General features: G+C 52.9%; 7 protein-coding genes across 7 annotated transcripts; 2 read left to right on the top strand and 5 right to left on the bottom strand.

Moving 5' to 3' along the window:
* Positions 1 to 748: 748 nt before the first annotated feature.
* On the top strand, positions 749 to 3,723 carry NCS57_01039700 (Chloride channel protein; the record flags this gene model as incomplete). The annotated part of the gene is made up of 6 exons (XM_053060143.1): positions 749 to 1,603; positions 1,656 to 1,808; positions 1,856 to 1,970; positions 2,020 to 2,111; positions 2,162 to 2,347; positions 2,398 to 3,723. 6 exons carry the CDS (start codon positions 749 to 751, stop codon positions 3,721 to 3,723), a joined length of 2,727 nt encoding a protein of 908 aa, XP_052910537.1.
* Positions 3,724 to 4,073: 350 nt separating this feature from the next.
* NCS57_01039600 (DNA ligase) lies at positions 4,074 to 7,069 on the bottom strand (the record flags this gene model as incomplete). The annotated part of the gene is made up of 5 exons (XM_053060142.1): positions 4,074 to 4,610; positions 4,669 to 5,437; positions 5,488 to 6,622; positions 6,678 to 6,808; positions 6,873 to 7,069. The coding sequence occupies 5 exons, from the start codon at positions 7,067 to 7,069 to the stop codon at positions 4,074 to 4,076; spliced, it is 2,769 nt and encodes a 922-aa protein (XP_052910536.1).
* A 403-nt stretch (positions 7,070 to 7,472) lies between these two features.
* On the bottom strand, positions 7,473 to 8,922 carry NCS57_01039500 (Pyruvate dehydrogenase E1 component subunit alpha; the record flags this gene model as incomplete). Its single annotated transcript, XM_053060141.1, has 4 exons — positions 7,473 to 7,981; positions 8,033 to 8,487; positions 8,545 to 8,678; positions 8,791 to 8,922. The coding sequence occupies 4 exons, from the start codon at positions 8,920 to 8,922 to the stop codon at positions 7,473 to 7,475; spliced, it is 1,230 nt and encodes a 409-aa protein (XP_052910535.1).
* Positions 8,923 to 9,946: 1,024 nt separating this feature from the next.
* On the bottom strand, positions 9,947 to 12,176 carry NCS57_01039400 (uncharacterized protein; the record flags this gene model as incomplete). The annotated part of the gene is made up of 5 exons (XM_053060140.1): positions 9,947 to 10,183; positions 10,234 to 10,582; positions 10,636 to 10,998; positions 11,050 to 11,648; positions 11,709 to 12,176. 5 exons carry the CDS (start codon positions 12,174 to 12,176, stop codon positions 9,947 to 9,949), a joined length of 2,016 nt encoding a protein of 671 aa, XP_052910534.1.
* A 3,274-nt stretch (positions 12,177 to 15,450) lies between these two features.
* On the bottom strand, positions 15,451 to 16,944 carry NCS57_01039300 (uncharacterized protein; the record flags this gene model as incomplete). Its single annotated transcript, XM_053060139.1, has 4 exons — positions 15,451 to 15,649; positions 15,703 to 16,767; positions 16,827 to 16,843; positions 16,912 to 16,944. The coding sequence occupies 4 exons, from the start codon at positions 16,942 to 16,944 to the stop codon at positions 15,451 to 15,453; spliced, it is 1,314 nt and encodes a 437-aa protein (XP_052910533.1).
* A 1,392-nt stretch (positions 16,945 to 18,336) lies between these two features.
* Positions 18,337 to 20,280, bottom strand: NCS57_01039200 (HET domain-containing protein; the record flags this gene model as incomplete). The annotated part of the gene is made up of 1 exon (XM_053060138.1): positions 18,337 to 20,280. One exon carries the CDS (start codon positions 20,278 to 20,280, stop codon positions 18,337 to 18,339), a length of 1,944 nt encoding a protein of 647 aa, XP_052910532.1.
* A 1,670-nt stretch (positions 20,281 to 21,950) lies between these two features.
* On the top strand, positions 21,951 to 23,045 carry NCS57_01039100 (uncharacterized protein; the record flags this gene model as incomplete). Its single annotated transcript, XM_053060137.1, has 1 exon — positions 21,951 to 23,045. The coding sequence occupies exon 1, from the start codon at positions 22,026 to 22,028 to the stop codon at positions 23,043 to 23,045; it is 1,020 nt and encodes a 339-aa protein (XP_052910531.1). The 5' UTR covers positions 21,951 to 22,025.
* Between the last annotated feature and the right edge of the window lie 407 nt (positions 23,046 to 23,452).

Below are 23,452 nucleotides of genomic sequence, written 5' to 3'. Positions count from 1 at the left end.
AAGCTGCTCCGAAGGATGAGGCCTATGGGTGTATTTGAAACAGATATAAACTTAGAATTTACTCTTTGTGCGTATTCGTCTTTTACTTGTATGCACCTATTCTAGAGCATGCTAATGGCATCTTGCTGTGCCTACCCTGTCTCACCTTCAGCTCGAACTTCAGCTTGTTTGACAGAGACAACAGATGCTGGGATAGGGTCTAGAGTTCAATGGAATGGCAAATTCGGGTGCTAGTGTGTCATTAAAGTCGATTAATTGGCCTGGTAACTAACTGTATGCAACCAGCCACCTTGTGCATGATTTGGTGTGATTGTCAGGCATGCTGCTGCCGTCCAAGACAATGTTTTATGCGGCCCGGGGTGAGGCTTGTCTTTTTAGGGACAATTGAAAGAACAGCACGAAATGATTATCTAGAATCAACATTTTCACAGTAATATCATCTGTAAATAGAGTCTCTAATAATTAAGTATACAAATTACAATCTCATAGAGTATGGTTTCATCCAGAGACCCTTCTTACTCGACGCTTTAGGCAAGAACTCTACAGCGTGGCCCGAGCTCTCCAGGCCCACCACTTGCACTTGCGACTGCAGCCCCCCAACTTCCATCATAGGCCAACACTTGTACACTTGAACACGATTCAAAGCCTCTTCTTCTAGACACCACCAACGAAATAAACAAAAGAAGAAATAATACCCGACCGTCGCGAGACTCCTGCTGCGAGCGTCTCGGCTGCGCTGCACAATGGTATGAACCGCATCATGTCTGGAGACCCCTACGCCTTCGCATCCACCTCCGCCTCAGCCTCAGCCTCGTCCGCATCGCATACCCCCGACTCGGATCGTCGCGACGAGCTCGACTTTCTCGGCCAGGATGGCGACGAGGTCAGCGCCCGTCGTGGCGCCTATGGCCACGGCGATGACGGCCATGATATCCTCGAAGATGACCCGCTACAAGGCAATTTAGCTGCACCCATGTCCTTCAAACGACGTCAAGGACCCTCGTTCCTCTCTGCGCCGGCCCGCCTCTTCTCGGCCATCATGGGCTCACGATCCAACGCTTCGCATTCTTCATCGAGAGGCCCGTCGCCCGCCGTATTCTCAGGCTCAGAGACCCCTCCGCGCGCCGAACCCGTCACCCTCAATGCCGCCTCCAAAGATGGTGCGCCGCTCGATTGGTACATAGAAGGACCCGGCCGCCGCGTCGGCTACGAGGATCTCACGGCCATTGACTGGATCTTCGAGTACACCAAGGAGCGCCAGCGCCTGCGTGTCCTATACTCTAGCGCGACCGGAGTGCTGGGCTACGCCCGCCGTCTCATCGACGCCAGCCAGGTCTGGATCGTCCTGTTGCTGACGGGCATGGCTGTCGGCGCAGTCGCTGCCTGCATCAACGTCACCACCGACTGGCTTGGCGACCTGAAGGAGGGCTACTGCTCCAGCGGGCCTGAGGGCGGCCACTTTTACCTTAACAAGGCGTTTTGCTGCTATGGATATGATCAGGGCTCCAAGTGCGAGGGCTGGAAGACATGGGGTGGTGCCCTCGGAGTGGGCTCGGCTGGCGGCAGGTGGTTCCTCGAGTATTTCTTCTTTGTCGGTCTTGCGGTACGTCTAGATCCTTCCCATCTCCATTCGCTGGTGCTAATGGTGGTCCAAGATGCTGTTTGCATATGTAGCTGCTCTCCTGGTGCAAGAGTATGCCATCTACGCCAAGCATAGTGGTATCCCCGAGATCAAGACTGTCCTGGGAGGGTTCGTTATCCAACGATTCCTGGGTGGTTGGACGCTTGTGACCAAGTCACTCGGCCTTGTAAGCTAGAATGCTCGCCCTTTCTGATCAGTTACTCACTATTAAAGGCCTTGGCTGTGGCCTCGGGCATGTGGCTGGGCAAAGAAGGCCCCTTGATCCATGTCGCTTGCTGCTGCGCCAACGTATTTACGAAGTTGTTTCACAATATCAACGATAATGAAGGTATTTGCTCAAGTCTCGAGCTGGTCGAGGCCTCTGCTGACCCTCATAGCTCGAAAACGAGAGGTTCTATCCGCTGCTGCGGCTTCGGGCGTCTCTGTTGCCTTTGGTTCCCCTATCGGTGGTGTCTTGTTTAGTCTCGAGGTATGCTTGGCCTTCACATATGTGCTGTTCGGCGTTGACACATCTACTAGACATTGTCGTACTATTTCCCAGACAAGACTATGTGGCAGAGTTTTGTCTGTGCCATGACAGCTGCAGTCGTTCTCCAAGCCTTCGACCCTTTTAGGTCAGGCAAGCTCGTCTTGTACCAAGTCCAGTACAGTATCGGATGGCATCGTTTCGAGTTGCTTCCTTATGCCATCCTGGGCATCCTGGGAGTAAGTATTGCCGTCATTCAGGGGCCTCACTTGCTAACAAGACTCTTCAGGGCATCCATGGTGGCCTCTTTATCAGGCTCAACATGGCCATCGCGCGCTGGAAAAAGGCCAATACCTGGATCCCTGGCCCCATCGCCCAGGTCCTCATCGTGGCCTTCTTCACAGCTCTCATCAACTACCCCAACTTTTACATGAAGGCGCAGACTACTGAGCTCGTCTCCAACCTCTTCTCCGAGTGCTCAAAGGTTCTCGATGACCCTATCGGCATCTGTAGGACAGGTGCCGCGTCTGCTAGAACCATTGTTCTCCTCGTCTTTGCCTCGGTGCTTGGGTTCTTCCTCGCAGCCGTCACCTTTGGCCTGCAGATCCCTGCGGGCATCATTCTGCCCTCCATGGCCATTGGTGCTCTTACAGGTCGTGCCGTGGGCATCATCATGGAGATCTGGGTCACCAACTACCCATCCTTCTTCCTCTTTGGCTCCTGTGAGCCTGATATACCCTGCGTTACTCCCGGCACGTATGCCATTGTCGGTGCCGCGGCCTCACTCGCCGGCGTGACCCGTATGACAGTGTCTATCGTTGTCATTATGTTCGAGCTCACTGGCGCCCTCACATATGTTCTCCCCATCATGATCGCTGTCATGATCTCCAAGTGGGTTGGCGACGCCTTCTCGCGCCGTGGTATTTACGAGTCATGGATTCACTTTAACGAGTATCCCTTCCTGGACAACAGCGAGAATAGTGATGTTATCCCTGACATTCCTGCCGCCCAAGTCATGACCCGTATTGAAGACCTCGTCGTCCTTACGGCTACGGGCCATACCATCGCCTCCCTTACTACCATCCTCGAGATGCACCCCTACCGCGGCTTCCCCGTCATTTCAGACCCCCGTGAAGCTATACTGCTCGGCTATATCTCACGCGCCGAGCTGGCCTATAACCTCTCCGCCTCAACTCAACCGCCTCGCTCACTTCCTCCGGAGACCGAGGCCTTCTTCTCTCATCAGCCTCTCGCCGACCCGCGGACCACCCTTGACCTCCGCCCCTGGATGGACCAGACTCCCCTGACTCTACCATCCCACACAAGCCTACACCTCGTCTCAACATACTTCCAGAAGCTCGGTCTACGCTACCTTCTCTTCAGCGATCGCGGCGTCCTTCAGGGGCTGCTGACAAAGAAGGACGTCTGGTACGTCCTGAATGGCGCCGAGGAGACAAGGCGCACCATGGGCCTAGGACCCAGTGGGCGAGGTCACGAGACGGGTGTGACGAGTATAGCGGCGGACGATGGCGCTCTCGAGAGTAGCGGGCTGCTGCAGGGTGCGGACGGCGCTGACGACGGCGACAGCATCCAGGGCGAGGAGCCCATGTTATAGAGGGAATTGTCACATAAACGGGAATGTTTGGGACACGTATGATCTATGTTATGAGTATTCTAGTTTCCTTGGCCATATAGACAGACGCTTTTATCAATCTTGAAGCACTGTATTGTATTGTATTTCACTCTGACCCTTGCTCATCGTCTCTGTACACCGATGTTTAGAAGCTGGTCTTGGTTTGATAATGTCATTATATTTTACATGAGAGCCTTTCATAGCCCCTTTGTCATCTTCAAGGACATTTCAAAAGACTAATCATACAAGCCCCAACGCCAGAGCGGAATCCCCACCGAGCCAATGCATCTCCCCGTATGAATGCGGTATAATTCGGCAGCAAGCCAGAACATCTAATACTCAAAGTCGTCATCCACAGCAGGTCCCTTGCTCTTCGACACGCTCTCCTGCTTGCGGTACATCTCAGCAACCTGGCGACTCGTGGTGGCAGAATCGGCATTCTTGTCATCACGGATTCGGATGAAGCGTGGGAATCGCAGACTGATACCCTTGGTGCCCGAAGGGTCGACTCCCTCCTTGGCACCGGCCTTGTACCGTGGGCTGAGCGTCAGATCCGCCGTCTTGACCTCCCAGACGTAACGGGGCTCGAACCAGACGTCGGGCTGGTGCTGCCCACCAGAAGAGTGCGAGTAGAAGGGCTTGGGTCGGTCAATGGTGATTTCGGACAGTTGCTTGTGTAGTTCTTCAAGCACTTGCTCCGAGAAACCAGTTCCAATGTTACATACGGTCTCGTATGTGTCCGAGTTAGGGTTGTAGCATGCCAGGAGGAATGCTCCGTACACTGATGTACGCTTGCCTTTGCCGTAGTAAGCACCCAGGACGACAAGGTCAAGAGAGTCGCCAACACCAGAGAGGTAATCCTTCTTGATCTGTAGACAGAATGTTAGATGTGAATTCTCACAAACGAATAAGGGGGATGATGCTCACCTTGAGCCAGTTGCGACTTCGTTTGCTGGGCTCATATCCACTCTCCCTGCCATCCAACATCTTGACCATGAGACCTTCACATGAAGCCTTTACACTTTCGTCAAGGAAGAGCTGAATCTCGTCAAGCTCCTGACCGTTCATGTGGGTAGCAAAGGCAAATTCGCCCTCGACGGGGGTAAATGCAGCCTCGAGGAGCTCACGTCGTTCCCGTAGTGCCTTTTCAACCACGGCTTCTCCGTTGAGATATAGCAGGTCAAAGGCAAAGACGCAGACCTTGACCTTGACATCCTCAACCTTGACGTCCTTCTTCTTGCGTGTCATGAGTTGCTGGAAGGGCAACACCTTCTTCTCGTCCACATCCCAGGCAACAGTTTCGCAATCCAGGACGAAGCTCTTGGTATCGGGCTTCACCCAAGTACCAAGCTTGGCAAGAATATCGGGATACTTCTTGGAGAGATCCTCTGAGTTCCTTGAAAAGATGCTTGCAACTCCAGCCGCGACCTCCTTGGCTGCTCCTTGGCTTGCCTCGCTCAATTGCTGGGGTGCGTCCTTGGCCACATAGTGAATCTGCGCTCTTTCACCATCATACTTGTATTCACAAGTAAACGTCTGTCCTTCAAATCGATCCAGCACCTCGGTAATGGCCTTGGTGGGCTTGGCCAACATGGGCTTCAGAGGAACACCAGGCCGAAGCTTGCAGTTCTCGCGGAGCTCCATGATTCCATGCTCAAGCATAGCAGGAATAATGACGTCGTAGCTTGGGAGTTCACTGTTTCTTGTTAGGACAACATACTAGTCGAGGTGCTCTTGCATGCTTACCTGTAAACTGTCTTGAGGATAGACTCGCCCTTCTCCATGTCCGAGGTGCTGGGTACCTTGTCCTTTGCATCTGCTTCGTGACAGACAATGGCCTGGGCGAGCGAAACAAGCACTGTCTTCTCGGCCAGACCAAGTCTCAGCTTTCCTTCTAGGAATCGAATGATGAACTTGGCCTCGCTTGGTCCGCCCTTGTCTTTGGTGATATCAACCTTGCCGGTCGAGTTGGCATCAGCCGCCGCGAGCAACTTCTTGATGCCATCCACCTTGCGGCCCTGGGCGCCGTTTCCGGTGACTGTAGCAATATTCATCAGGCCCTGATGAACTCCCCTGATTGTAAGAGCCTTGGGCTTGAACATGGTACGTTGGGTTGATCGACTCTTCACAGCCACCAGACCCAGGTCACCAATCTCCTTCTGGTCGGCCTTGATTACCTGGAGACTTCGGCCAGTGGTCTCGCCAATGGCCTTCATGATCAGAGATTCTCCAATACCAAGCTCAATGCCAGCATAGTCGGGAGCAAGCTTGTTGATCATAAGCAATACCGTCGGAAGCAGATCATTGGGCGTCAAGCGCATGACCTGTCGGAGGAACAAGGAGCAATGCTCCATGATAATCAGACGCTTGGTAGTCATCTCGATAAGAGAAAACGTGGTGCACAGAGCTGCATATGGAACAGGTGTTCCCGCCTCCCAATCGGGATAGGGATCCTTTTCCTTGGTCTTGGACTTTAGCTTCGTTTGAGCCTTCTGCCGAGCTTTGGCAGCAACTTCAGGCTTCTCCTCCTCCACCTCTGCGTCATCTTCTGCTTCTGAAGCCGATGCTGTAGATGCTTCATCCTTGACGGGCTCGTCGTCCTCCTCAGCGGCAGGCTCCTTGGCGGCTCGGGCATTGGATTTCTTGGTAGGTGTAGGCTTGGGCGAGGGGCTCGCCGATTTGCGCTTCTTGGGAGAAGGAGACTTCTTCTTGACTGGTTCGTCGCTTATGTCGTCATCCTCCTCCTCCTCAACCCTCTTTCGAGACCGTCTCGCACGCTTGGTGACGGGGCCGTCGCTATCATCCTCAGCCTCCTCCTTCTTAATGGGTGCAGATTCGGCTTCGGCTTTCTTGTCGGCTGATCGAGCTCGCTTCTTGGAATCTAGTCCATGAAATTAGACCAGAACAAATTAATTCGTAATTCCAACGCATTGTACCTTTATCAGCTTTTGAGCCTTTCGTGCTCACATCAGCCTCCTCTTCCTCTGCCTCCTCCTTTTTGGCCTTGGTGCTGAATGCAAGCGTTGTCTGTCGCACTGGTGCCGCCCCCTTGGCACCAAAAAACTTGCTGCAAGAAGGTAAAGCCTGTCAGTATGCCAATTCATGCAATTTCTGGGGTCCTCCAAACGCACTTAAGAGTGCTCTGCCCTGACTTGACATACCCGAGTGTCGCCTGCTTGGGTGCCATGATGCACAGATTCCGTAGTGATTCCAACGAAGAACGACGCAGAATAAGGCCTGGAAGAGGTCGTGAGGCCACTCTCAGGGTGTTTTGGCGGAGGAGAGAGGCAATGGTGAGACCACGGCCACAGCTGACGGTTGAAGTCATGACGCGCCGGGGCCAGGCAGAAGTCGCGTAGATTGGACTATGGAAGCTACAGCTGAAACGCGCGACGCGATTCAGTCACGTGACTATAATTCGGCGACTTCCAGATTCGGTAATACGGCCAACCCCTCTGCTTATTTCCGGAGGGGCAGGAACGGCTCAACTCGGGAGAGATGGGCCGAGATGCACCGACAATACGGATAGAGATCATGATAATTCTGCAACATGGGAACATCATGTCGCAACGCCAAGGCAAACATCCATTAATTCACAAAAAGTATTCCTGGGTCCTCGCCCCTCCATTTTCGGACCAATCCCAGGCCTCTCTCTAGATAGTCATGGATGTATATTACAACAGGCAACAAGTGCTGGAATCATTATTTGATACGGGTTTGTCCTCCGCCTCTTACTGGAAGTAGTGGTTCTCCTCGGGGGTTCGGCCGCGAAGGTACTGGGGCTCACTGCCCCTGACGTAGATATCCTCAAACAGAATCTCGGGCTTGGGGTCAGGCACAGCCATGGCCTCAGCAAGGGCAACCTCCTCGTTGACGTGGGCGCGAGCCTCCTTGTCAATCTTCTTGAGCTCATCCTCGGTGGTGACCTCCCAGTCAAGGATCTTCTGCTTGAGTCCAGCAATGGCGTCGTTGGTCGAGCGCATGCGCTGGATCTCCTCACGGGTTCGGTAAGTGGTACCGGGGTCCGACATGGAGTGACCACCATATCGGTAAGTGACGTACTCGAGGACCATAGGACCCTTGTCAGCAGCAGTCCACTCCTTGCCGTACTTGACGGCAGCCTTGACGGCGAGGACGTCCATGCCGTTGACCTTGAGACCGGGGATGTACTGGCCACGCTTGTAGTAGTCGGTCAAGGCAGAGGAGCGGGCAGCAGAGGTACCCATGCCGTACTTGTTGTCTAGGTTATGTTAGACCCGCTCAATGTCATTGTCTTTGCTGCGCAACTTACTCTCACAGCCAAAGAGGGCGGGGAGGTTCCAGAGCTTGGCCATGTTGAAAGCCTCAAAGACCTGGCCCTGGTTGCTGGCACCGTCACCGTAGAGGATGATGGAGGCGTTCTTGTTTCCGTTGTACTTGTGGGCGAAAGCGAGACCAGCACCGACGGGGACCTGAGCACCAACGATACCGTTGCCGCCGTAGAAGCCCTTGTAGAACATGTGCATGGAACCACCCTTGCCGTAAGAGATACCCTCACGTCGGCCGAGAAGCTCACCAATGATGGACTTGACGGTAGCACCGCGCATCAGGGCGAAACCGTGGCATCGGTAGGCAGTGATGATGTCGTCAGCCTTGGTAATGGCATGCTCGATACCGACGGCGACAGCCTCTTGACCGGTGGACAAGTGGCAGAAACCACGGATCTTCTTCTCCTTGTACAGACGATCGGCCGCCATCTCCATCTGTCTGCGGGATTATCAGAAAGAGCGATTCAGAGACGCAGCGGGGGAGGGAATCGCATACCGGATGCTGACCATGTCGTAGTACATCTGCTTCAACTCCTTCTTGGTAACCTCGAGGGAGTAGGGGGGAGGGTCCAGCTCGTAGGTCTCGAAGCTCTCATCGCTCAGGTTGACGACGAAAGGCTCATCGTCGGACTGTAGACATTGCAGGGTCAGCGCAGAACTTGCAGTGAAAGATCGCGGAGAGGGTGTTGAGGGGGTCGACGTCGAGGGGCCGCCGAGTGTAGGAAAGGGCGCATTTTCTCACCTGAGGGACTGAGTGGCTCAGCGACGCCGACGCAGCGTTGGTAGTGACGGAGCGGGCGGCGATATAAGAGGGAGCGGCGAGCTTGGCGCGCAGAGGCACCGCCCTGGGGACTCGGAGAGCTCGAGACAGCATCGTGAATATGGAGGTGCCTCTGGATCAATTGGGATCAGGACGTTGTCGAGTAGATAACGACGACTTGGCTGGATGGAGCTCAGAAAAAGTCGCGGTGTTGAGCGTTGAGCTTGCTTGTTGGTCAAGACTATGCCAGAATAGGTCTAGTTTTCCCACACGTGACAAACACCTGTTTGTTCAGGTCCTCCCTTTCGGCGCCTCGGATACTGTTGGGAAGGAGGATTCCCCTTTTTATAGTGAGTCTATGTGTTTGCCTATCTGCTTCTGATGCACTCGATATAAATACCTCCCCTCAACTCGCACTTTTCCTACCAATTCTGTCAATTTAGACCCTGAGAGTGGCGTGTATTTCGTCGGGGTAATGTACTCCGGTGCATGTTCCGATGTGGGTCCCCCATCCACAATTTCCCTCGTCTTTTCTTCCCCCCGACCCCCGACGCTGGGATTTGCCAGTCTCGGATTTGTGCGCAGACTCAACGGCTTTCAATGAGGTTAGCCCAGGACATGTAGACCAGGTTCAAGATTTCACACCTTCCATAGACTCTTGTAGAACAAAATTTGAATCTGAATTGAGACCCCCCGCCTGGGTTGGCTTCTAACCTGTCTATACACGGCGCCGTATCTCTGTATTATGGCTAGCAATATCAAGCACCAGCACGCTATACACTGCTCCTGGTACCACCCAGGCCAGCCTCTGAAGATGCAACTCCGATTCCGTCCCTGAAGCTCCGATTCCCTTAATCCCTTGGTTCATGCTGTCATATGTCATGCAAGTCCAGATCATCATAGTAGTTAGTGTGACCTGGTGATGCAGCAACGCCGTAATCATGCTTCCCAAATGCCTCGACCCTCTCTACAACAACCTGAAGCAAGCCAATTGTACAATGCTGGGGCGGGTTGCACATCCGCCCCTATGATGAGTGTTGAATCAATAAGAGGTGAGCCTTCTCTGCGAGGAAGCCCATTCTGCTAAATTAACTTGGCCGTCGAAGTATTGTGTCGACCAAGTGCGCAAGCTCGCACGTTAATCGTCATGAAAGAATGTGCCCCCTTGTAAAGGGGCTGTCGATGGGCCGGCATCCTGCATGTCGACATCCTGTGCCTGGGGGTCGCGACTGGAGCTTGCCAGTGTCGGTTGCGAGGTGCGATAGTCGATGGCCATCGCACTTAATGGCCGGTTCGGATCGTCTTCCAACACCCGCTGCTGAAGAGAGAGAGGGCGGTCGTAGAGCATTTCTTCGGGTGGTGAAAAGGACCACACCTAAAACGATTAGTTGCCGAAATCAACGCATGGTTTGTTTGTTGTCTCACCTCCATGACTGTACGACCCTGTCGCAGGGCCAAGGCAACGCACTTCTCATCCTCAAATGCGACTCGCCAGACGGCCTCGCCTTGTGCGATCAGTTCCCGAACGAGGTGTCCGGTCTTGAGATCCCAGATCTTGACTCGACCATCACTGCCGCCACTCACGACTCGAGTATCGTCAAACTGCAAACTAGTAACGCTGTTGTCGTGGGCTGCGAGACGATGGATGGGACACATCTTTTCCAGCGACCAAACCCTGACAGATCCATCAGATCCACCAGTCACCAGGGTGTCTCCGCGCATCTGCAGTTGGCCGACAAGTGAGGTGTGGCCTTGAAGAATGGCAAGGCATTCGCTGCAACAATATGTTAGTTTGCCGTCATACATCCAGTAACTTGACAAACTTACCCAGAGGTCGGGTCCCAAATCCTGACGTTCGTGTCAAGACTGCCCGTGACGACTCTCTTGCCATCAAAGGCGATGGCATAGATCTGGCTGAAATGGCCCTGCAGAGTTTGAAGGCAGCGGCCTTCAGAGATGCTCCATACGCGAGCAAAGGTATCGTAGCTACCGGATACAACAATGTCACCCTTAATCTCAAGGCATCGAACGCTAGACTGATGGCCAACGAGAACGTTCTTGCAAAGACCAGTCCGGATATCCCAGATGCGTAGGGTTGTATCTCGAGACCCTGAAATGGCCGTGTTTGCATCTGCCATCTTCAAACACCTGACAGTTGAGGTATGTCCTCGCAGCGTATGGAGGCAAGCGCTAGATCCTTGTCAGTATAATTCGAGCTTCAAATCATTCATGTATACTCACCCCGTCTTGAGGTTCCACACTCGCACATCCCGATCGCAGCCGCCACTGACCAGAGTGTCGTCCCAGGGCACCATAGCCCAGACGCCCATGACATGGCCTTGCAAGGTACGTTGCGAGTCACCCTCGGTATCAAACACATGGATCTTGGCGTTATCAAGTGCCACAATGATGTACTTGGGCGTCAGATGCAGACTTGTAACAACACCACCTTCCTGGGTAATGTTCCGCGTCGTGCTGGTGCCACCAGATCTCCACGCCGCCTCCACCAAATATCTCTGCTTGAAATGAGATTTGTATGTCCGTAGCCTAGGCCTAGTTGTTCCATCATGACTCCGTGTACCCATACTGTAGGAATTAAGGGAACGCGCGCCGGGGAAACTGCTGCTGGCCATGTCGGCATCGATTCCATTGAAGGCTTGAGCAGCCGGCCGTGAAGCAAAGTGGGGAGCGGTTGTGTAGACTTCGGACAGTCTCCGACCGTAGTCGTGCTTGACGCAAAGGTTCTTCCATGTCATGTCGTCGCTGAGGAGATCTCGCCATCGTTTCGATACCTGGGAGGCCCGGGCCAATACCTTGGGATCATCAATAAAGGACAGGATCTGAGCATTCCAATGTTAGTTCAATTTTGTTTACCACAAGGCTTCTTATTGTCATCATACCCGAAGGCATAGCTCGTCCGGGAGGCTTGTAAACGGATCCTTCTTAAGCAGCGGGCTGACAAACTGATGGACGAAGCTCAGCTGCTGACTGGTGCAGAGATTGAGCAGGTCTGCGAGAACGCGAGTCCGCTGAGGGCCAGAACAGTTCTTAAAGTGCTGGCGAACCTTGGCGAGGAAGAAGTCCTCATCGTCTGCAGCATCGCTCCAGTCTGGTTGGAAATGTGATGGTCCTGGTGATGCAGCAGGCGTCGGAGGCGGTGGAGGAGAACCAGTGAGCTGCTGATCAAAGTCGGCAGCAGGCGTGGACATGCTAGGAGTAGGAGGCCCGCGCAAGTGCCGTTGCTGCTGAGGCAGCTTCTCCAAGCGGTGGTTAATCATTGGATTAGTAGTTGTGTTGAGAGTCAGGTCGTCGCTGAGGGCGCTTCCTCGACGTTCAGAAAAACTCATGGGTCGCTGGTAACCGGCCATGGCCCGGCCCGTCGCCCTAGAGAGGGATCGCCTAGGATCGATGGATGAACACTAGGGAAGTTGGAGAGCCGAGTCGAGGAGCGCGATGCAGGCGGATGGGCGGAACTGGTACGGTCGATGTCGAGGATATGTCGAAGATGGAGAAGGAGTGGGGGGGCGGAGAGGAAACAGAGAGGAGCGCCTATGCCAACAGATCAAGGGAGGTGTCAGCACATGTAGAACGAAACTTGATCACTGCTCAAGGCGCCGGATGAGAGAGCGAAGAAGGGCAAGGAGTCGACGGGGCCACAGGCAAAGGCCGGGGATATCGAAGAGGGAACGGGAGCGGGAGCGGGATGGAGGAAGCAGAAACGAACGGTGAATGGCGAAGGTCACTGGAGATGGTGGAGAGACGGGCAGACGGTTACAGGGACGGGGACGGGAATGCCTGGGCTGTCTTCTGGGATCCCAATCTTGGCTTGCTACTGGGCCTGGGACTGGCTGATGACCTGGGGCGTGGGTCGGACGAGGGTGAAGGCGATGGCGGCATCGAGGGGGCGCTAAACGGAATCCGTTACATTTCAGGCCGTCTCCCAGCTTTCCGTCCCGCCAGCGGCTCCCTGGCGTCGTTGCACCATGTGCCTATTCTCTTGTTCCGTTTATTTCCCAACAGGGTCATGCCGACTGTGGCCGTGACCGGCGAGTGGCCAACTTGGCTGCCAGGGCTGGAGTTCGCGGGTGAATAGTGTCTTACCAGTTGAGCAGTGGGTTTGTCTTGTCCGTCCGTCTGTGCTTTGACGAGGTAAACAAGGGCCTTTGTTGTTGTCAAGAGGCATTCAACGGATGCGGCGGCTAAGACGAGACAGAGAGGTGAGGTGGCTGATTGGAGGGACGAACGGTGATTCAGTGATTGAGTGAATGAATGAAACGAATGGAGACCCGAACGCCGAAAGGACCAAAAAAGAAGGCCAACAGCGACAGTTCCTTTCTTGTAGGAGCTGTGTCTGTTTTCAGATGTTTTGTTTGGATGGGTTAGGTTGTGAAGAATCCAAGTTTGATCATGAGAGGGGTTTCAGTAGGAGGCATGTAATAGATGTGAACACAGGGGAAGGACCGAGAGAGCGCCTACTCTTTCCCGTAACTTTCATGCCTTCCTCTTGCTTTGCATTCCCCTGTCTCAGATACTACCTCTATGCAATAAATAAAGAAGAGAAACATTACTGGGTATGGATGTATCTTAGCCGCCTGGCGTCCTGCATGTTTCTGCTACTACACACTACACAGTTTACACAGACTTTGCGCCGAGTACAAGATGCTGACGACTCGACATTCATCCAATCCATCCAAAACGGTGAAACGGAGCCCTCTGCTACTAGCGGGCTTCCGCCAGCGGCTCCCTCCCTTACCCTCAGATCCGTCCGCATGAGGGTGCCCGCAGCGCTCGGCCGCGTCCCCATGTTTCAATTGGCTCAGTCAAGGTTGGTTCCTGCGCGGTAGAGGCCGTGCGAGGGGCAGCCGTGGCTCCTGGCTCTTACAGCAGCACCAGAACCGGACATGCCGTTTCAGCCCATTTGAAAGCAAGCAGCATCTGACTCGGTGCGGGCCGGGCATCTACAATACAGTCAGTTGCTCATGACTCTAGAAGCAATTTTCTTCATCAGCAGGCTCAACGGCTGATGTCGCTCTGTCCGAACTGAACATGCAGTGCAGACGAGGGAGCTGGTGACTTACTGACTGACTAACGGCAGCTAGATAGTTGCGGGCCGGCTTGTACTGGACATGGATGTGATGCAAGTGGAATCCAATTCCGACAACGAGTTCCAAGTTTCGTGGAAGTCAGATGCCAACTTCCAATGGTCCTTCTCCGCATCGCGATAAATCCCCTTTCGAGTTTAGCCATGTGATGGGATGTGACGCCTTGGGTGGCTCATGGCAAGACAAGATTGGATCCCACCCGCACCGATCAAACACCTCCTCAACTCAAGATCTCGTCCAACGTTCCATGCCGGAATGTCTCGCGCTACTCATGGATTAGCAGCAACAAGAACTATTACGGATACTACGTGGAGCTAGTTGCTTCACTCATGCCGAACGCAGGATACTGAATTGACCTTCATCTCCTATTCAAACACACAAGCCGAATGCCATCTCCCGTCAAACACCTAGCGCAAGCCACCACATCGCAAGCTCAACTCCTCTGACGTCGTTCTGCCTTGAACCCGACCGAAACCTCGGTACGTGAAGAGAGCATGGGAATACGGATACTCTGATGGCGTCAACACCATGTTGCGCATGTGCTGGTCTGCTTCACGCAATGCCTTGGAAACCTGCATCGTTTCCGTCTCACCCTTGCCTGAGCCCCTTGCAATTCTCACGATTGCTAGTGTCGAAACGGACCACGGGCTATGCCATGATAGTCGGAATTGGCCGAACGGTTGGCTTGGCTGGTGCTCACCCTGTTTTATCTGACTTGACAGGTTAATCTCCTTGATTATCGACTCTTTCGCCCTTTGAGACAAGAACCTACTCTAGGCCTCCGTCTAATTCCGCAAATGACATATGAATCCATTGGATTCTTACATCAAGAACCATTCCCAATTTCGGACATTAATTTCATCCCACAGGCTCACTCTTCTCCAATCGAATGCACCAACACAGACCATCCTCCTTCATCTATCATTTCCCGTCTCATGGATGCACAGTCAGAGGCGCCATCCAACGTTGTCATGCCATCCTGAAGCGCGCGGGCTATACTTAGAACAAACCTCATACCTTCATGAGCCCTATCCTGGTCATTCTGGGGATGGGTCCGACGTCTGGAGACGAGGTTCTCACTTGAAACGCAGATTCAATGAACTAGCAAGCAACACCCTGGCTCCATGAAATCCCTTCTTTTCGGCTGATGTTCCACCAACTTTGACAGGAGCTCCCTAGAATTGCAGGGCTCATATCTGTGAGTGGAACCTCGACGTTGACATAAAACTCGACATTTTTATATTGAATCTCGAAGGTCTAGGTAGTCATACAGTCACCAATACCCAAGGTGTTCTACATGGCCCATGTCGTTCGTATACATCCTATCCGCAGCTCGACTTTTATCGCCTCGAGAATCGCTCATGAATCTATTCTGACCCGTTTCCGTATCGTTTGAAAAGGGCTCGCCGGCCCAACTGAAAGAAGAGGAACAAGAAAAGTGAAAAGGGGCGCCATATAGCCCACATCTCTGCTGCCGCGTCGTTTTAACCCACCCAGAAACACCGCAGCAACGCAGGAAAGGGAAAGGATATCATTTCGCTCAGTGGTGGTGGCCGAACTGTGTTAGAAGCGGCACCAGCATTCCGCCGATGGTGGCCAAGGTATCACGCATTTGCGGACCCTTGGGTTTCCGCTGGGCAGGGCCATTGCTATCTGCGTAGCCGTTGAGGCCATGCTCATGGCCATGACCATGGCTGTGAACACTGTTGTCCTCTTGCATCGCATTCATGGCGACGTATCTGGTCCTGGTTAGCTGCTTGCCATCATGGTAGAAGTGGGAGGATCAACTTACAGGAACGTGCCTCCTGAAAAGAGGAGCAGCATGCCTGTCCACCAGTGGTCGCCCTCAACCTTGGAACCACCCAACAAGGTGATGATGAGCCATGTAATGATGGCGCCGAAAGGAGCGGCCAGACTAAAAACGATGAGGTGGCCCCTCGCAGCTCGCTTCGACAGACCCTGCTTCAGGAGGAGGGAGGTAAGACCAAAGGAGGCGGGAGCCTTATGGATCATGATGGCGACAAAGATGATGAAACCGAGCTTCATGTCTGTAGTTGTCGATGAAGCACCCATAGCAATTCCGTCGGCTGCGGCGTGAATGACAAGTCCGGTGGTCGTGGCCAAGCTTCGCGCGCGTCGCGGGGTTGGTGTCAGCGACCCCAAGAAACCATCCGCCTCCTCGTCCACAGAAGCAGAATCGCCGTTCAAGTTGTCGAGGCTGATGTGCCTCATCTGGGGTACCGAGTGGAGGCTTTCGGTCGCATGTCGTGGTAGCCGGTCGATAAGGAACATGAGCAAGAAGCCCAGGATCAGGGAGAAGCCAATCTCAAAAGTCGGGATCGCATGCTCATGCTCATGCTCGTGATCATGGTCCTCTTGAAGGTCCTCGTCGTCGCTGCTGCCGCTCTCATGTCCACTCCCAGCCTTGTCATTTCCCTTATCGGCCGTGGTGCCGTCCTTGGTGGTGGTGTCGCCGGTCGTGGGCGCTTCAGGGGCTTCGACTGCGGCCTTGACATCGGACCGGGTCGATTGGGCATTCTTGGACGCTGAGTCTACGAGACGGCGCACAATTGCATCGGGGTCGGCGCGATCGCGGCTGGAAAGCGTGCTGACGGTGGGAATTGAGTCGGGGAGGCCACGTGTGAGGATGGCGTGGCTCCAGGGGGTTCGGCGCACCAAGCTTCGGACTCTGTGCATGTGCGAGGCCTCAGCTGGCGCGGCGGCGGCCTCAATCCCCTCTGGGATGATTACGATGAGCGATGTGCCGACCAAGATGCCTACGCCGACGCTCGAGAGTAGGCGGAGCTGGGACTGTGATAGTGACATGGACAGCGGCAGCGCTCCGGCGAGGAACGAGCTGTTGGGTCAGTTAGCGCTGGATATGATATCGAATTCGAGAATCACGATCGAACGTACGCCAAAGCCATGATCACCTATAGATCTACGGTCAGTCTCTATTGGAGAATTATCTGCGCCGAGCAGAAAGAGAGAGCCAACTCACGCATAGTCCCAGGAGCAATAGTATGCCTCCCATGATTGTTATCTGATGGATGCCAAGCTTGAATCGAGGTTGCGCAGACGAAAACCAATGCTAGAAGAGGTTATGGGCGCTATCTGCGCATGATGCGTCGGCCAGAGTCCCCGTCTTGTAAGATGTGCCGCTATACGCCTATGGCAAGAACGGGCAAAGACGCAAGGGCGAAGGCGAGGAGGATGAGGGTATCCCGTCAAAAGTTGCAATGGATAAGATGGGATGGGATGGCTGACTTGAACTGAACTGGCAAAGACGGAGAATGGGATGGATCGTTCAGCCCAGCCCTGCGAGCGATTTGGAGGCTGTCGATTGGTCGATGCGGGGCACTTGAGACCCTGAAGAGCGCCCCCTAGAGGCAATAAAACCTGCTGGAGTCAGGGGCATTTGCCTTCTAGGAGCCGCTAAAAGCGCAAGGACTAGAGAAAATGTCGGGTTCCTTGCATCCATTGGATCCATTCGTCTCTGGTAGATACGATGGTTGGATTAGAAACTTTGAAGCCTCAGAGACGTTATCGCCGTCTTGAATAGGAGGTTTTTGGCCATTAATGTGGCTAAATACACCATGGTTCAATGGCTGGTACCACCATCATGGATGTGTAAAAGTGGCTGACTATTCAATTCCTTCCGCCTTCCAGGGAGGCTGACATTCAAGTCGCCCAGCCATGTGTCTTCTATAAATGTGCAATTTATTTCCAACGGCATTGATATAAACAATACTCTTCGCATCCCCATAAGAGACGCTAGTCAATTGTGTTTAGGTGGCTTATGGGAGAGTTGCACTGTAAATCTACGCATGTTTGAGTTATTCCCGGGCTGCCAACTCTAACTTCAAACTCTATGAGTCTACCTCGTAGGAACAGTCAGGGGAGTGGAGATTTGGCTCGTTATGGAACTCGCATAGTTGGTATTCATTATCACTAAAGGTGTCCTTGCCGAATTCTCATCGGTGCCATTCTCTAATGTGATAGTAACCCAGGGGCAGGAAACAAAGGCCTAGGGTAAAAAGAAGCTCTCTTATAGTGTCCCCTTCACCATTCATATGGTCTTCATATTAAGACCCATATAAGCCAAGCATGTATGCCAAAGCTTGTTGGCGCGTTAGGCATCCTCCCCTGCCTTTAAAAGGATGTCATTACATACTACGCAGATCATGGAGGGAAACTCGCAACCAAAGGAACATGCACATAACAAATTGAACACAACAGGTCCTTCAACCACTAATCAACATAACAACCATCCATTTCATGATCAATGGAGACATCAATTCGTTATATAAAGGCATACAACTTAAACTCTACTATGGTTGTCAACTGACCCCAGCTTCATCTACCCTACGTCTCTGCCCAAAACTCGATAGTCAAGAGCATAGATACCATGAAGTTTCTATAACATCTATCGAATCAAAAACAATCTTTCATCCGCTCTCTCTAGAATCTCACCGTCCATGACCCCGTCGCAATATGCCTCACCCACAAACGTAAACTCTTCCCTCCCTTCCAATGGCCGCAACACAAACGGGATCCTCCCTCCCATGAAGATAACAACTTGATCTCCCTCAACTGCGTGACTTGGGCACATACCAACATATCCCTTTCGTGTCAGGTACGGCTTCTTCCCATCCATGGCAGCCATGTTGCCCCTATACGAGCCAGATGGGAACCTCCGTGCCTCAAGCTCTGGAAAACGTGCAGTTCGCTCCTCGGGGGTCATGTTTGGCCATGATTCCAGTAGCTCAAGTATGAAAAGACAGTCGAGATACTCGTCGCTTGCGAGTGGACGGCTAGCGCGAGCGTTTGGCGTATCCTTGGTCCAGTACAAGTCTCCAACGGGCACTCGCCAAACTGCCTCGGCCCGTCGTTCGTCATTGTCGTATATAGGCTCCTTCTTGGTAGTCGATTTGGCGCAGAAGTCCACGATGCGGGATAGATGAGCTTGACACAGGGCGTGTGAATTGGACGAATGCCATCTCTCGCCTACTTCCTCAATTGTATCAACCAGGTACCCCCTGATAGCCAAGATATTGGGATCTTGTACCTGCTCAAGGCAAACCTTGGTATCCCCTGAAGCAGCCAAAAGGTGGTCCTCGCCACTCTCGTAAATGGTGTAGAAAGAGGCTTCAAGATTTGGTCTCCAGTCAGGCACCCAAGACGGGAGATGCTCCAGGTCATGTTCTCTTGGAATCTGCGAGAACGACAACAGCTCTACTCGCCCGTTCTGAATCACTTTCCGGGCCACTTCGGTGAAAATGGGCGATGCGTCTTCAGAAGCGTAGTCTGGCTTGATGGCAAGACTTCCCGCGTCAACAGCCAGACCCAGCAACCCATAGATGCGGTCTCGGTTTCTGGTCGCCATCGTGTCGCTATTGACGAACAGCTTTTGGAATAGGTGAAGTAGCTCGTCCCCTTCTCCGAGGCCCTTGTTGAATTCTTGCCTGCGGTGTCGTATGCTGAGGAGAGGCCTAGCACGTTGGCTCAATGCTGTGTACGCGAGTTCCCGAAACTTGGCGTCTGAATCTGGATGACTTCGTACCAACTGACTTATCGCTGCTGACAGGATGTTGCAAGCTAATCGAACGAGCTCTACCTGGACTACTTTGTAGCCGCAGATAAACACCGTGTCCTGGCAGAGGCAAAGCTCCTGAACTGTCCAGACTCGACGGAACCAGAACCTGTCGTTCCAGTCAACCGTTGCCTGCAACAGATGTTCGAATCGTGGCCGCGCCAAGTCTACAAGCTCGTGATAGCCTTGTGTAAGAGGATGATCGAACTCGGGATCCTTGATTATGTCTTGCAGCAAAGGCAGATGCTCTCTCGTAAAATAGTCTTGAATTCCTAGGTCCAGTGCTCGTTGCCCAACTTCCTGCCATAGATCCATCAACTCATCAGATCTGTCTGCCTCGGGCCCAAGCCAGATCAACACTTGCTCGGCTTTGGTGTAGACGTCGGACATGAGGAGCACTTGATCTGCTTTCTCAGCATGATTGCTTTGATCGATACAGATCTGATCGACCCATAGAACCATAGGCTCATCTCGTCTTCTGAGGTGTCGAAGGGCGGTGTCAAGAGCGGGAGTGATGGGCAACTTGGTCCCCGAAATATCGAGGGAGCATGTCCTCTCAGATGTGCCCCAAGTATATGAGACTGCTTTGTAGGCCTTTGGTTCGGATATTGGCGTGATAGTGAGATGACACGAAAGATGATTAGAGAAGTGATGGTCGGCTGATTCGGATGTTGTGGCTGGATTTGTAGGAAGTAGTTCGATTAGGCGAATGTGGGTTGCCGCTGAGGGCAGAGAATAGCTGTCATAGTCGAAATCACTGGGATGTTGCTTTTCCATGACTACCTCAAGGTAATCTCAGGGGGTTTGTCAAACTGGAAAGTGCAGTGTGAAGGAGTTGGAGTGAAAGCGATACAATGTCCGTGGCTGTGAGAGAAATACCCCGCGTTCAACGTATCTAATACCCTGAACATAATCATCTCCATCCCTGCTCGGTATTGACTCTATACGTGATTCTTGGCCTCCACAGCCGATGAAACCAAGTATAGGTATTCCGAATTTACTGGGTACAAGAAAAATATATAGGCATATGATCAAGTTGCATGACATTGTACGTGTTGGGTACGGTTAGGCAATGTGGAAGCTCAAAGCGCCTCAAATGTTTAATATACGAAACTTTAACATGTGTTCTAAATAACTAACGAGAATACTAGCTCTGAGTAGATAATCACTTCGTTCCGCAGCAACTGCCTATGAACCCTTTCACGTCTCGTCGACAAGCTTGTAGCTAGTAGGTCATGCTTTTGCATCAACCAAATTTTCATGGACCCCATCATTGACCCTGAACGGCAGTTGGATGATGGAAACAGGCTTACCAAGTCCTGGCATCCAGAAACACCAACTCGCTTGGGTTGGTCCATCCTTTGCACCATGCTGATGACTCCTCTTCCATGGAGGCATGATTGGGCTGCGATATTAAGATAGGCTCATCAGTTGCACTGTTGTTGACCTGATCAAAAATAACGGCAACTCGATTCTCTGTGCCCCCTAACCATCCATGGCATGCCTGTTGGGACATCGGGGACAGCAGACGAGAGAGGTTGGAACAATGATGAACTCGAGAAAAGATGGCATTGCACGGATGTGCGAGAAGCCTTATCAAACTAGATCGACTCACTTGGAAGACAGAAACCCGCTTATATATATATATGTATATTTCTGGCTCCTTTGTCCTGCTGGCTGATTAGGCTCAATTGCCGAACGCATGAAGGTTGCCCTTATGTACCCCTTTGCCGGCCTCTGGAGAGTCGAGATATGGAGAAAGATGTGAAAGAAGATACCAGACCTGTCAAGGTATCGTTTCTGTTGAATCTACTCAGCGAGCGGATTTCTAGGTCTCATTGTAGAGAAAGGGCCAACCATGGTGCGGCCGAAGTGTCAGAGATCCCTTCTGGAACTCGCCTAAATATGGCGAGCTGTGGTTTCACATGTAAGAACAATATTGTCTATAACTAATTATGCCCATCGGATATAATATCTGAGCTTGAGGAGACATAATGTGCCGTGTATCTATTTGTTCCCGAGGGGCTCTTGCTTGAGATTATTCACTGTCTGGCGATGTCTAGCTTGGCGCCTATTTGCCTCCTGGACTATTGCTATTTATGTTGTCTCCGTTTGATCTTGTGATTAGAAATGTTGATTCTGGGATCCCAATAAGTAAAAACCATCAACTGTCTACCTACTCCTGTGCGTATATAATGATCTTGAATACATACGTTAGTTTGGGTTCCAGGTTGCTTGATGGATTGACTCAAAAAACAAGAAACTGTTATGCGCGCAGCGACCCATCTACCCTACCAATGGATCTTGAACTACCGGGCTACATCACCTCTTGGGCTGGATTAAATTTGCAGTGCGCGGCCTTGTCTCTGATGGTGATTGGTGCGCCCTCTCGTGGCTTACCTTACCCAGCAGGGGATGGACAGGCACCTGCCGGAATGCCCCGCCAAATTCAACATCAATCATCAACCTCAAGCTTGAAACCAACGTCTTGGACTCGATGTCGCCAATTTGATGGCCGCCAAATGATGGGCGAAGCTCCGCAGTCCCCTCGAAGACGCCACATCCTCTCCTCCATCAACCCCGACAAGCCTCGATCCAGAAGAAGAAGCGCATCACCAGACCGCGACGACGTCAAGAGGGAGCCATCACCGCCGAGTCCGACGTCACAGCGCCCTGACGATGAGCGCGACAAGGATGCCGATAGTACGAGGCCTAGGCGCTCGCGTCTCCGGCTGAAGGATCACCATAGATCCCGTCGCACGTCTCGAGACCGCCACCGCGACCATGATGATTCTCACAGGCGTTCGCATCGTCGCCACCATCGACATCGTCGACGGCATCGCTCTCCCACTCCGCCTAACCCTTACGAACCGGAACCTCTCGACCCCGAGGTTGCTTTCCGCGAGTCTCTCTTTGACGCCATGGCCGATGATGAGGGTGCTGCGTACTGGGAGGGCGTCTACGGCCAGCCTATCCACGTCTACTCCAACGAGCGCGTGGGTCCTACGGGGTACCTAGAGCAGATGACGGAGGAAGAGTACGCTGCCCATGTGCGCCAGAAGATGTGGGAAAAGACGCACGCTGGCTTACTAGAGGAGCGTGCCCGCCGGGAAGAAGCAAGGAAGCGCAAGGCGGAGGAGGATCGCCTTGCGCAGAAACTACAAGAAGACATGGAGAGCAGTCTACGTCGCGGCGAGGAACGCAGGCAACGTCGACGATGGGTGACACTATGGGAAGACTACATTTCCGCCTGGTCAGCCTGGGACGGCACACGTGCGACGCTCGCATGGCCCGTGGAGAGCGGTCGTCGTGAGGACGTCGACGAAGCCGCAGTGCGCAAGTTTCTAGTCAACGGGCTGAACCCGCAAGAGATTGGGGAAAAGGCGTTTGTGGCGCAGCTCAAGGACGAGCGTGTGCGGTGGCATCCGGACAAGATACAGCAGAAGCTGGGAGGTCAGGTAGACGAGGATACGATGAAGGGGGTGACGGCTGTCTTTCAGATCATTGATAGACTCTGGGCAGATAGCCGGCCCAAGGCTTGAGGATGGAGTAGTGTGATACCCTTTTGAACAAGTTTGGTTATGTTTGGGGAGGCGGAGAATGGAAGAAACAGCATCGAGTGAGTGCTGCCTAAGTGCTGCAGGGTCTTCTATCAGGTGTTCATCGTGGCGCAGAAAGCTTAGATGGGTTATACAAGGCGATGCCAAGGAGGTCGTTGCTGCTGGTAGCTTGCTCAATGCATGCTGACAACCACCCGAGGTAAATCAACACAAGCCGACCCAAGGGCCCTGTTTCAGAATGACAAACGCATGGAATTCGGATCGTATTTCGGCCCAAGGAATGTTCTGGTCCCCCTTCGTACTCGGTAATGATGTTGAGGCTAAGTAAGTAATAAAAGAGGATCACGAGAACATTCCTACACGCCCCCTTTAGACGAGGCAATTAATCA

Source organism: Fusarium keratoplasticum, chromosome 8 (genome assembly GCF_025433545.1).
Source record: "Fusarium keratoplasticum isolate Fu6.1 chromosome 8, whole genome shotgun sequence".
In the NCBI taxonomy this organism is placed as follows: Eukaryota; Fungi; Ascomycota; class Sordariomycetes; order Hypocreales; family Nectriaceae; genus Fusarium; species Fusarium keratoplasticum.
The sequence above is the reverse complement of the archived record's forward strand: the minus strand, read 5'-3'. Positions and strand labels throughout refer to the sequence as shown.